The sequence below is a fragment of the Castor canadensis genome, chromosome 6 (assembly GCF_047511655.1).
Source record: "Castor canadensis chromosome 6, mCasCan1.hap1v2, whole genome shotgun sequence".
Lineage (NCBI taxonomy): Eukaryota > Metazoa > Chordata > Mammalia > Rodentia > Castoridae > Castor > Castor canadensis.
Genome location: NC_133391.1, coordinates 2,587,858 through 2,600,535, shown reverse-complemented (window position 1 = coordinate 2,600,535; position 12,678 = coordinate 2,587,858). Strand labels below are relative to the sequence as shown.

Sequence of the window (12,678 nt, the reverse complement as noted above, 5' to 3'; positions counted from 1 at the left end):
CGTGGCTGTGTCACTGACACTCAGCTCCTCAGTCACGTCGGCCACAGCTCGACAGGTCCACCGGACAGACAGCTGGACAGCCAGGGGGGTCCCCTGGGGAAAGGATGTTCTCCGCAAGTGGTGCTGGCCAAGTCACTGTCCTTTCCAACTGCAGGACATAACTGCCAGCCACGGGACACGTGCATCCCAGGGGCGGGACAGGTGCAGGGAGGAACCCATGTCCCGGGCAGCCTCAGCCTCCAGTGTCGCACCCTGCCAGCCCCGCTCCACAGCCTGCTGCCCACCTTCACTCTCTAGCTCGCTCTCTTGCTCGCCATGACCTGGCCACAGCTCCTTCTGTGCTTCTGAGCCTGGTCCACCTCTGCCCAGGGCCCAGCAGGACAGCGCCCACCAACGTCCACCTGCAGCTCACTGTGGACACCGTGCGACTGCCCCTCGTGACAACACAACCAGCAAATGTCCCCTGCAGAGGCGGCTGCGCACAGCTCCGGCTGTCAGCGAGGAAGCCACCTTCAAAGAGTCCCCTGCCGCCAGCTCCACCCAGCCCCAGAGCCTCTGCTGCCACAGGCTTCCACGGGAGGGGTTCGGGAGGCACCTCATCCCCTCGTGTGGCCGTGGAAAACAGAAAGGACCCTTGTCTCTGTGACAGCCCACAAGCAGCAAAGCAATGCCTCCGTGTCGTCTACCTCACGAGGAGAGAAAGAGAAGCGTCCCCCAGGCGTGGGTATTTAGGGTTTATATTTAGTCAAAGTGACGGTGTGCTAAAAATGTGCACAGCGTCACGAAGAATTCCAGACAGCAGGCACTGTCCCCATGAAGCCCACTAGGTGGCTGGCATTACTGAGACTCCTGCAGGGCACCTGCTCTGGCCCTGCCTGCCCACAGTCCCCCTCTCCAGGGCACACCTGCCACGGAGACCAAAAAGGGAGAAGGAGGTCCCCAACACCCTTGCTTATGGGAACTGCCAATCTGGAAGAATCGGGTAGTGAGTGCAGCACACAAATAGTAAATTTATCCAAATATGTCACAAAAAGCTAATAAGACCAATGACTAAATTGTACAACTTTTTTATTTCTGCAAAAAGATGCTTTTATTATGAACCTAAAAGTGGCCTAAAAACCTAGCTTTAAAAAACAGAGACTTGGGGCCAAGTGCAGTGGTTCACGCCTATAATCCTGGTTACTCAGGAGGCAGAGATCAGAAGGATCGTGGTTCAAGGCCAGCCCAGGAAAGTTAGTAAGAGACCCCATTTCAATAGACAACCCAGGCATGGTGGTCCAAGCTCTGTAGGAGTCACTGATAGCAGGATCAAAGTCCAGGCCCGCCAGGGTAAAAACGTGAGACCCTACCTGAAAAATAACTAAAGCAAAAAGGGCTGGAGCATGGTTCAAGTAGTAGAATGCCTGCCCTGCAAGGGCAAGGTGAGTTCAAGCCCAGTACCGCAAAAAAACACCAACAAAACAGATTTAAAAAGCGAGGGATAGCAAAAACAGAAACAACCCTTTCCTGTGAGAGATTTCCCAAGGGAACCAAGTATAAGGATCGACTGGACCTAGGGGTGGAACAGCCTTCCCTCTTCCCTGTGCAACAAGACGCCTGGCAGGTCTGCATAGCTCCGCCCCACTAATGTGCGACCTTACAAAATCACTCAGAGGCCACAGGCAGCTGAGAGAGGCCCTTGTCCAGCCCTGGGGGGCACCCAAGACGAGCACCCAGCCACCCAAGAGGCCACACCCACACCCAGCTTAACACAGGCAACAGGGACCAGGAGCAGCTCTGAGAGCCTAGCTGCCTCTGGTAAGCCAGCCACTGAAGAGGTCCATGATAAAACGCAACAAAACAAGACAAAACCTCATTCTATTTTTGGGGGGGTACGCGGGTTTGTGTTTGTTTTGTTTTGTTTTGTTTAGAGACAGTATTGCCTGTGTTGTCCAGGCTTGACTTGATTTCACAATCGTCCGCCTCCCTGGTGCTGAGATTACAGGCATGCCCACAACACCTGGCCAAATACAGAATTTCCTCCTAGAAAAGGTGCTTTTGTGATAGGTTTCTTATTGCTACTTTCAAGTAGTTCAATAAATACGATGGAACTTCTTACATGGTAAGTGACAATACACACCCCACATAAAGCAAAGTATTTTTGGGTCCCCAGTGATGGGGGAAGGGACGCAAGGGCCCCCGAGAACTGCTGTATAACAAAGCAGGTCTGCCCAAGAGCACTGAGGCGCCAGGCCGACCCCAGGGTGCGGGGAGCCACTGAGGGCTCTGAGCACTGAGGCTCAGCCAGCCGTGCAGCACTGGGAAGAGCTGGTCAGGCAGGACCCTCTGAGCACACAGAACACAGCCTACTGTTCCCTGACCAGGTTAAGCGTGTGACAGCAAACACGAGTCTTCCTGGTGAGTCACAGGTGAAGTGTCTACCTCCCTGCCTCCCGCTGACCTGCTGTGTGTCCACCACCATCCTCGGTGACAGCACACATCCGTGTAAATAAAGCAGGACGTGCTAACCCATGTCCACTGTGTCCAGGGGAAGCAGGGATCAGTGACATTCTAGAAATGGGCCTGGGGGTGAGTGGTCCCTGCACCCCAGCCCCCAGCAGCACACGGCAGGCGTGGGGACTTCCCTTTACGAATGCCCCGGCTGCATTCACACATGCACCTCCTTTTCAACTAACCAGCAGTGCTCTACCACGAAACTAGAAAGTCATGGGGAGTGACAGTGACTGAACTTCAAGGCCTCCTAACAAGGCCTCTTTCCAGGAAACGGAGGTAAAAGCATTTTCTAGAATCCTCTCGTTTTACTATGAAGTACTTGAAATGTAGGGTGATTATGGAAATGAGCCAGAGTGGCAATTCCAGCTGTCACTGATTTAGCAAGTTTATCCCCTGACATTCATAAGACGCAAACCCAGCAAGCAGTCAATTACCCTCCCTACAAACCCAGCACCCTGTCTCTTCAATAGCTCCTCAGACCCTCGTCCCCATACACTTAGAAAGAACTCCTGTCCCCACACTGCATGACACAGAGCACCCTCCTGGGAGGACCTGCAAAATTCGACCCGATTTTGTGGTGTGGTGATGAACCAAAGCACTGAATGTGAGCCGGTCACAAGAGGTGGCCCATAGTAACGACAGACTCTGCACACAGCTCCAGGTCTGCTCCGTCCTTCCCGCCCCCAGTCACTTTTTAACCAGGTGAGTCTAAGGAACAAACACAGCCGGCACCAGCAAGCAGCAGGGACCCACGGCTTTCTGCCCTCACCCACCCGCCTGCAGCGCCCTTGGCCTCCAGCCCTCCCCAGCCTCCTCCACCTGGCCAAACAGTGGCATCAGGACATCGCTCCTCGCCAGGTCTTTCACCTGGACCTCGCAGCCCTTCCTGCCTCCTCTGGCTCTGCCTGCGGCTCCCTCCGAGCCGAGACGGGAAGACACAACCCTAGCCCCTCATCTTCCAGTTCTGGCCCCTGGAAAGAGCTGACCCCACACCTCTCCAGCCCTAAAGGCACCCAGCTGTGACCCAGCAGCCCCTCAGGACTGGGGAGGGTGGGGGACAGAGGAAGAGGAAGAGGTGGCTGGGCCTCGGTGCGAGGCAGTGGACGTTCGCATGAATTTCTGCCTCTACTCCTGAGGGTTTTTCAATTAATTTCAAAATAACTTCCAACTAGTTACTAACTGGCTGAGGGCTCAGTGCTACCAGACACACTTCAGAGTGCCACTGTTACAGCGAGAAGAAACTATGTGACACCTGCCTGCAGTCTGCACCATTCTTTGCTGGCTACATTTAGCTACTTTTCACCCGCCAGCCACCCACAGCAGTCCTTCGCTGCGGCCTTTCTGCAGACAGAGCCCGAGTGCCTCTAAGCGGCCACAGTGAACCGCCGAAGTGCGGTGACAGTGAGAGGGACTCCATGCAACACCAATCCAAGGGCCAAGGTTACAAAACGAGAGATGCTTTTGTCACGTGAGACACTTTTGCCCCTTCATAGACACACAACACACATCACCCATGAGACGGTTCTGAACAAACTGGAACTCTGACCAGATCTCTGGGTCCACTGGCCCATTTATAATGATGACCCGAAATGGCCACGGGAACCCAACCTATGAGATCCGGGACCCCACACAGGATAGACGGCCCTGCTCCTTCCACGAATAAACTTTTCAGCAAGAGAGAGAGGTAGAAACTCAGATTGAGATACAGAGCGAACCAGGCGTGGTGGCGCACACCTGTCACCCTAGTTCCCGCAGGAAGCCTAGACAGAAGGATCACAGGCCAGGCCGGCCCAGACATAAAATTGAGACCCCATTTCCAAAATCAGCAGAGCTTTAAAAAGGGCTGGGGACGTGGCTCAAGTGGCAGAGCACCTGCCTAACAAGAGCGAGGTCCTGACGAGATACAGGACACATCAGCCACACCCACCCTCCCCGCTAGACCCTATTGGAATTCTGACTCAAATAAACACACCTTGCAAAAAAAAAATCCTGAGCTATATGGAAATTCTGAACACTTAGTGGGTCCTGATGACAGTAGCTGGGTTTAATTTGTTAGGTGTGATAATGACATTGTTGTTACTTTAAAAAAAAAAAAATAGAGGCTGCTTATCTTCCAGAGCATGCTGTGTGACACCTGTGATTTGCTTCTGTGTAATGGGCAGGGGAAAAGCTGAGCTGGACAAAGACGGATGAGGCCTGGTCACAAAGTGGCACCTGTGGACACTGGGGGACGGGTACAGACAAGTTCATTAGTCTACTTTGGTGTCTGAAATTTTCTGTAATGAAATGGGTTCAAAAAAATTGGGGTTGGGGGGCTGGAGGTGTGAGTCAAGCAGCAGAGTGCCTGCCTAGCAAGCACAGGGCCCTGAGTTCAAGCCCCAACACTGCCAAAAGGAAAAAAAATTACACAAAAGTGCTAAGAATTATTAAAAAATAAAAGTGTTAAGAAAAAAAAGTACCATGCTCACTGTAAACAGAGGTATGGTGTAAAAAGACTCCATAGCTCGAAACTCTTGCCCCTAAAGCTACAGGAAAAGGATATTTTTTCTTTTCTTTTTTTCTTGGCAGTACTGGGATTTGAACTCAGGGCCTACACCTTGAGTCACTCTGCCAGCCCTCTTTTCTGTTGGGTATTTTCTAGATACTATTAGCTTGGGCTGGCTTGGAACCTCGTTCCTCCTGATCTCTGCCTCCTGAGTAGCTGGGATTACAGGCGTGAGCCACTGGGTTGCAAGACTCAAAAGGAAATCCTGATTTCATTGTAACCATTTAAGGAATCCAGACTTCCTACAAAGGACCTGGGACAAGGGCTGAAGGAGGAAGATGGGGAGCTGAGGGCGTGGCTCAAGTGGCAGTGCATTGCCCAGCATATGCAAGGTCCTGGGTTCCATGCACCACCATTAAAAGAAAAAAATCAGGAAGAAAAGGAAGAACAGCAAAGAAAGGACTTTTGAATTCCTCAGTCATCCAGTCATGCCAGGTGTGGTGATTCGTGTCTGTAACCCTAACTACTTGGGAGGCAGAAAGTGGGAGGATGGTGGATGGAGGCCAACCCAGTTGGTTCAGGAGACCCCATCTCAACCAATGGCTGGACATGGTTGTGCATGTCTACCATTCTGGCTACTGAGGAACAACAGACAGGAGGATCACATGCAGTCAGTCCAGGCCTGTCCAGCTTAAAGTGAGATCCTACCTCAAAAATAATCCAAGCAAAAAGGGACTGGCAGAAGAGCTCAAGTGGTAGAGCACCTACCTAGCAGGTGCCAGGCCCTGAGTTCAAACTCTCAGTACTACCAAAAAAAAAGAAAAAGAAAAAAATTCACCAGTCATATCCAATTCAAGTTCTGAATTAAGGTAAAAAAAAAACTAGCACTACACACACGTTCATGCCACTCTATGACCAAAGAAGGCAGCCATGTTTCAGAAAACCTAACCTAATCTCCTGTAGAAGCTGTACAGACATTTGTTCACTCAACAAACATAACCCATGGTTACCTGCTGCTAGCCAGGTCCTACACTAAGGCTAACCACAGCTGACAGATTCTCAGCCCTGACCTCAGGGGCTGACGGTCTACAAGAACCGGTCCAGTGCGGACTCTGTGGCCTCGCCAAGTCCTCCTAAGGCACGCGCTCGCTCCATCCACCTGGCAGATCCGGGGATTCTCCCCCACACATCCTAGCCAGGTCCAGCCCTGCTCAGCTTCAGAGGCCTGACAGGACCAGGCACGCTCACAGGATTGAGCCCAGCGCCTGGCTATATCAAGAGTCATTTCCCCAACAATTATTAAAATATTGAAAACTGAAAGACATGCTTCTAGTGACAACTGAGGGTAAATCCCACCATCCTTCCTTAGTAGGGGCTACCCAGGAGAGTGTGTGGTGTGTACAATGTCACCTGTATGGCTATCTGTCACCTGCCCTTGGGACAGGGAAGAAGGTGGCTAAGGATGGGACTGCTTTGGGAATTGGTGCAAAACCACCAAGCCTGGGGCAACTGCCACACACTGAATTGGAGCACAGTCAAGTCAACAAAATTCCAACACAAGAGAGCTCACCACAGCTTATGGTAGCAAAATGTTTAACTTCAAATATTAATGTCAAAACTGGCTATCAGCAGGGCATGGTAGCATACACCTATAATCCCAGCACTCAGGAGGCTCAGGCAGAAGGACCACAAGTTCGAAACCAGCCTGGGTCACATGGTAAGTCTGTCTCAAAACAAAACAATAACATAAACTGGGTACCAAAACCTGAGAGAACAGACACAGTATGTATTACACTCCATTCAAATCAGGGACAAAATTCCCATTTCACAGTGACAAGCTCACATGCATCTAACTTCCTTTTTCTGAATTCAATGAAATCTCTAGATGGTTTTCAATGAGACAAGCCTAAGTACCCAACCGCTGACAGAGAAGCTCCCAGCATCCTGTTCTAAGTTTGCAACTTCCTCAAGCCAGAAGGAATGCCCCACTCCTCCAACCGTTCAGCCTGCTCAACAGGCTTTTCCCCCAGGACGGCAGTCAGTGTCTGCCTCCCCGCTGCCTTCCTCAGCCACACTGCTTGTCCTGGTGCCCCAAGCACAGCTGAAGTCATAAAGACAGGCAGCACAGTGGGGCAAAGCATTGTGCACACCTCAAAAGCACCAGCTCAAGCACGGCATCAGTGGCTCACGCCTGTAATCCTAGCTATTCAGGAGGCAGAAATCAGGAGGATCGCAGTTCAAAGTCAGCCAGGCAAATAGTTCTTGAGCCCCTACCACAAAACAAGAAAAAAAAACATTCACAAAAAAAGAGATGTGTAGGCCCAGAGTTCAAGCCCCACTACTGAAAAAAAAAAAAAGAGAGAGAGAGAAAAACCACCAGCTCGGCGGGCCAGCAGACACTCCCCTGCCTGCTACCGCTAAGGCACAGCGCTCCGAGCTGTGCCAGCTCCGTGCAGTATAAACCTCGAGGCACTGTGAACGCCTGTCACAGACTCGCGCTGCCATTCAGACGCTAGGGACCTTCTGGGTTGAAACTTTCGCCCGGAGGGAAAAACTCCAGGAGCCCTGAGAGCAGGACTGCGAGGTGGCTCCAGAACCCAAGTTGCACTCAGGGTCAGCGGGAGGCAGAGTGTCCGTCTGTCGTTTTCTCCCTGGAGGACACCAGCCGGGGAATGCAGGGCGTGTGGAGGCCACGGGAGACAGAACAGGGTGCTGACACCTCTGCACAGGACAACTGCTCTTCCCCGAACCCTGACTTTACAGGGCCCGCTTTTCAGGTTTGGGGAAACAAAGGTACACCTTCCCTCTCCCGCCCTAACGGGATGAGTCACTGCTGGGGTTGAAAATCATGCAGTACGGTGTCCATGAAAGACAGATGTGCCAGACCCCAGGCACAGGAACGCGGGGCTGCGGTCCCCCAGCAACAGCTCCCTGGACTCCAGGGCTCCCCGAAGCAGGCAGTGAGACAGCGAGACACTGACTGTGAACGTGGGGAGGAGAGACGCAATTACCGAACAGAAAAGGAAAGTGCTGCAGAGGAAGTGAGTAATTAAGCAGGCTTTCTCCTGGTGCGCAGACCTTGAGGTCCCGGCCCTCTGGGGGCGGCGCAGAGGGCGGGGAGGTGTGGAGCGAAGAGGGCAAGGAAAGGCCAGGGTAGAGACGCCTTCAGAGGCACCCCAGAGCGAAGGCTCTAAGGGCGCTCCACTGCCGCCCTTGCCTCCTTGGGGCACACTAATGGAGGGCCCTTCCTGTCCTGGCCCCTTCCCTGATAAATCTCTGCTTTAGACCTGTCCCTAAGGGAGGGACTGCAGGGCATTCCAACAGAGGGTCACTCCCAGACCCTACACCTCCCAGGTGACACCCTACCACCCAGATGCCCCCTTCCAGGAATACCGGGACCAGACAGGGATGGGGCAGCCCATGGCCCATGCCCTTGGGTTTAGGGTATGACCCTGAAATGCAGGCTGGCAGGGAAGCAGGGACAGGAGTGTACCTGGTGGTTCAGGCCGCAGGGACGGGGGTTGGGGGAAGGGGTCAGGCCATCAGGAGTGACGGAGGAGTAACCCTGGGATTTCATACCAGGTGGGATAGGGTCAGGAGTGACTCCAGGGGTAATCCCAGAGTCCAGGGCAGAGGGATGGGGATCAGGGGTGATCCCAGGGTTTCAGGCCATCAAAAGTTGGGAGTGACTCTGGGGGCTCAAGCCCAGTGGAGTTGGAGTTGGGGGTGTGACCCTAGGGTTCAGGTCAGGCAGGGTCAGAGGTGACCCTGGGAGTCCAGACTGTCAAGGATAGGGATTAGAGAGACCCTGTGGTTTTAGGCCACCAGAAGTCAGGGTGACCCCAGAGGTTCAGGCCATCAGGAGGTGGTGTGACCCTGGTGGTTTAGGCTCTCAGAGGTCAGGGGTGACCTGTGGCTTCAGGCCATCAGCAGTAGGGGTTGACTTGGGGTGTCAGGCCACGGGGGGATCAGGGTGACCTGGGGTATCAGGCCACTGTGAACTGGGAGCTCAGGCTCTCTGGAGCTGAGGTGATAGAATGACCTAGTCCAGGGATAGGAGGTCTGGATTGATGAGTCTGGAGTGCTTGGGATGACAGGATCAGAGTGAAGGGGCCTGGGGTGAATGGAGTAACAGGGGCCAGGATTAGGGGGTCTGAGTTGACAGGGGAGATGGGATCAGGTTGATAGTCCGAAGTGACAAGATTAGGATGACGGGTCTAGGGTGATGATCAGGTGACAGGATCAGAGTGACAGGTGATGGAAATCAGGGTGGTGAAGGGTCAGGGTGACCAGGTTGATGGGGTCTGGGGTGACAGAATTGGGGTGACTAGGTTGACAGGATTGGGGTGACAGGTCTGGGGTGGCAGATGACAAGATAGAGATGCCGGGTATCAGGGTGACAGAGGATCGGGGTGACTAGATTGGGGTGAGGAGTCCAGCATGTGGGGGTTGAGGTGACTGGGGAGACTGGGGCCACAGACAGAATCAGGGTGATGGGTCCGGGATGATGGGGTGCTGGGAACTGGGGTGAGGAGATTGGGGTGTTGGGGATTGGGGTGATAAGGATGAGGTGATGATAGGGGTGCCGACAATTGGGGTGACGGTCCGGGGTGCTGGGGATCGGGGTGACGGGGAGAGGGGATCGGGTGTGGAGGTGATCAGCGTGATAGGTCCGGGGTACTGGGGATCGGGGTGACCAGGGAGACCGGCGATCAGGGGGATCAGGGGACCGAGGCGGCTGGGGGAATGGGGGGAGGGGGATCGGGGGATGGGAGGATTGGGGGACCGGGGGACCAGTGGGATTGGGGATCAGGGTGGCCGGGGGGATCAGGGGACGGGATGATCACGGTGTCCGGGGTGATCGGGGGGGATCGGGGTGACCAGGGATCAGGGGGGTCAAGGGACCGGGGCGGCTGGGGGAATGGGGGGATCAGGGGACGGGTTGATCACGGTGGCCGGGGGGATCGGGGAGCCCGGGGGTACGAGGGGCCGGGAGCGGGGCGGGACACTCACTGCGGGGGCAGCTGCAGAGCGGGCGCGCCGCGGCGCTGGAAGGCCCCGTCCACGAAGACGCCGTTCTTGCCGAGGCAGCGCAGGTAGAAGTGCGGCTCCTGGAAGCTGAGCTGCAGGTGGCGCCGCGAGATGAAGCTGGACAGCCCCATGCTCAGGTCCACCGAGCCCTGCGACGAGTTGCGGCCGATGGTGACGCTGGGCTGCCGCATGAGGAACTCGAACTCGCGGCCCTCGAGACGCGCCAGCGCCGGCCCGGGGCTCTGTCGCACGGAGGCGGCCGCCGCGGCCACCAGCGCCGGTGCCGCGCCTGAGCCCGAGCCGGGGCCGGGGACAGGACCGGGGCCGGGGACCGCGGCGGCGCCGGGGGGCAGCGGCGGCAGCACGGGCGGTGGCGGCCCGGGCGGGGGCTGGGCGGGCGGCGGCGGCGGTGGCGGGGACGCGTTGGGCCCGGGCGGCAGCGGCGCGGTTGGTGGTGGCGCGGCGGCTGGGAAGGCGGCGGCGGCGGCCGCGGCGCACAGCACGGGGCTGCAGGGCGCCGAGCGCAGCGCCAACAGGGCGCGGGCGCCGCTGTCCTCGCCGACTTCGGCCATGTTCGCGCAGCTCCGAGCGGCTCCGGCGGCGGCGAGGCGGCGCGGGGCGGGGCGGGGCACGCGGCGCGCGCGGAAACCCGGGCCGGACTCCGCCGGAGTGGAGCCGCCGCGCCGGAGCCGCTGCGCAGGGGCCGGGGGCGGGGCACGAGGGGCGGGGTGGTGGGGGCGTGGTCTCTGCGTGGGGGCGTGGTCTCGCGGGGGCGGGGCTGTCCTCCTTCACAGCCCACCGGTCTCCATCCTGGGTGGAGAGGGAACGAGGGTCCGGGGTCACTGGAGAAAGGAGCGAAGGACATGCTCCCTCCCCCAGCCCCAAGCTGTGATCCGAATGGAGGGTTATCCTCCCCGTAACTGCGCATCCAGGTCACCTAAGGACATTTGCAGCCCACCCCTGACACCTGTTGCTTTTGTGTTTGCGTGTGGGCGTGGTACTGGGGTTTGAACTCGGGGCCTTCACCTTGAGCCACTCCACCAGCCCTTTTGTGTATGGTTTTTTGTTTTTGTTTTGAACTATTTGCCCCAGCTGGCTTTGAACTGTGATCCTCCTGATCTCTGCGTCCTATGTAGCTGGGATTACAGGCATGCCCTACCACACCTATCTTGTTGGTTGACATGGGGATCTTGTACACTTTTTGCCTGGGCTGGCCTGCAACTGTGAGCCTCCTGATCTCCTCCTCCTGAGTAGCTGGGATTACAGGCAAGAGCCACTGTGTCCAGTGAAGGGACACTTTTTATGAGAAGCTGTAGCAAGAGAAGCTACCTGTTGCTTGGGGTGGGGAAGAGCAGTGCAAACAGGGCAGGGGAATCTTCCCCAGATGAGGACGTGAGCTGAATTCTGAGAAGTGAGCTGGCCTGGTGCCATGGAGGGAGGGATGGACTGAAGGCCAGTACATGTGGAACAGTGACCAAGTCAGCCGAGGCAGAGGAGGCAGAAGAGCAGGGAGGGGCCATGGTGGCTCTATAGACCTGGCTCGACCCCAAGGGCCGTGGAAAGCCACAGAGGGGACAGAGGCACAGAAAGATGGCTGGTTTGGCGAGGAGCAGGGAATGGTGCTGTAATGGGACCCAGAGTTTGCGGGGCCTTGGCAAGTGTAGGCGTCTGGTGGGTTGTTTGCAATTCTGTTTCCTCGTGCGGTAAGTCATCAGTTATGTGACAGCTACCTCCAGAGGGGAAGAAAGGGGCCGGTAGAAAGTCATCAGTGAACCAAAATACGGGAAACTGAGGCCCACCTCTCCCCGAGGGTGTACAGGCTGTGCTGAAGCCATCTCAGAGAAACTTGCTCAGAAATAGAAGCTTGTGACCAAGGACAGAGCCGGGGACCCCGCCTCCCACCCGAAGGAGGCCCATGGTGCCCCCCGCAGATTCAGACACCGCGCTAACGCCAAGGCACTGAGCCACCAGCAAAAATCCACACTGTGTTGGGAAGCAACGGTGAGGCCACGTTAAAGAGCTCCTAAGATAGAGAAGTAATGCGTTAGGAAAATAGACAAAAGATACGAACACAGGCCAGGCGCGGTGACTCATGGCTGTAATCCCAGCTACCTGGGAGACTGAGATTGAGAGGAATGCAGTTTGAGGCCAGCCCGGGCAAATAGTTCTCGAGACCCCATCTCCAAAATAACCAGAGCAAAAAATGGACTGGAGGTGTGGCTCACACAGTAGAGTGCCTGCCTAGCAAGTTCAAGGCTCTGAGTTCAAACCCCCGTGCCACTAGAAGAAATCTCACCTTCATTTTTAAAAAGCTTAATCTCTGCAAAGATTGTGTTTATAAACCCAAAACAAGGCTTGAGAGCTCTGCGTCCAACCGAGAAGCCACGAGTTACACGTGACTACTTAAATGTATACCGTAATTAAAACGAGGTACAATGACACATTGTCTCTCACACATTTCTGTTCTTCCTTTTTTTTTTTTTTTTCGTAGCCCTTGGGTTGGAACTCAGGGCCTCACGCTTGCTAGGCAGGCGCCCCACCACTTGAGCCACTCCACCAGCCCTTTTTTTGTGATGGGTTTTTTCAAGATAGGGTCTTGCAAACTATTTGCCCAGGCTGGCTTTGAACCTTGATCCTCCTGATCTCTGCCTCCTGTAGCTGGGATTACA

General features: G+C 55.5%; 1 protein-coding gene across 2 annotated transcripts in view; it reads right to left on the bottom strand.

The window, feature by feature from the left end:
• Foxk1 (forkhead box K1) overlaps positions 1 to 10,581 on the bottom strand; it is a 53,559-nt gene extending 42,978 nt beyond the window's left edge. The window contains exon 1 of one of the 2 annotated variants that reach the window (XM_020177051.2): positions 9,992 to 10,581. In XM_020177051.2, coding sequence (XP_020032640.2) covers positions 9,992 to 10,581 — 590 coding nt within the window. The remainder of the gene's footprint in view (positions 1 to 9,991) is intronic. The other variant, XM_074075463.1, reaches the window with a different exon arrangement.
• Between the last annotated feature and the right edge of the window lie 2,097 nt (positions 10,582 to 12,678).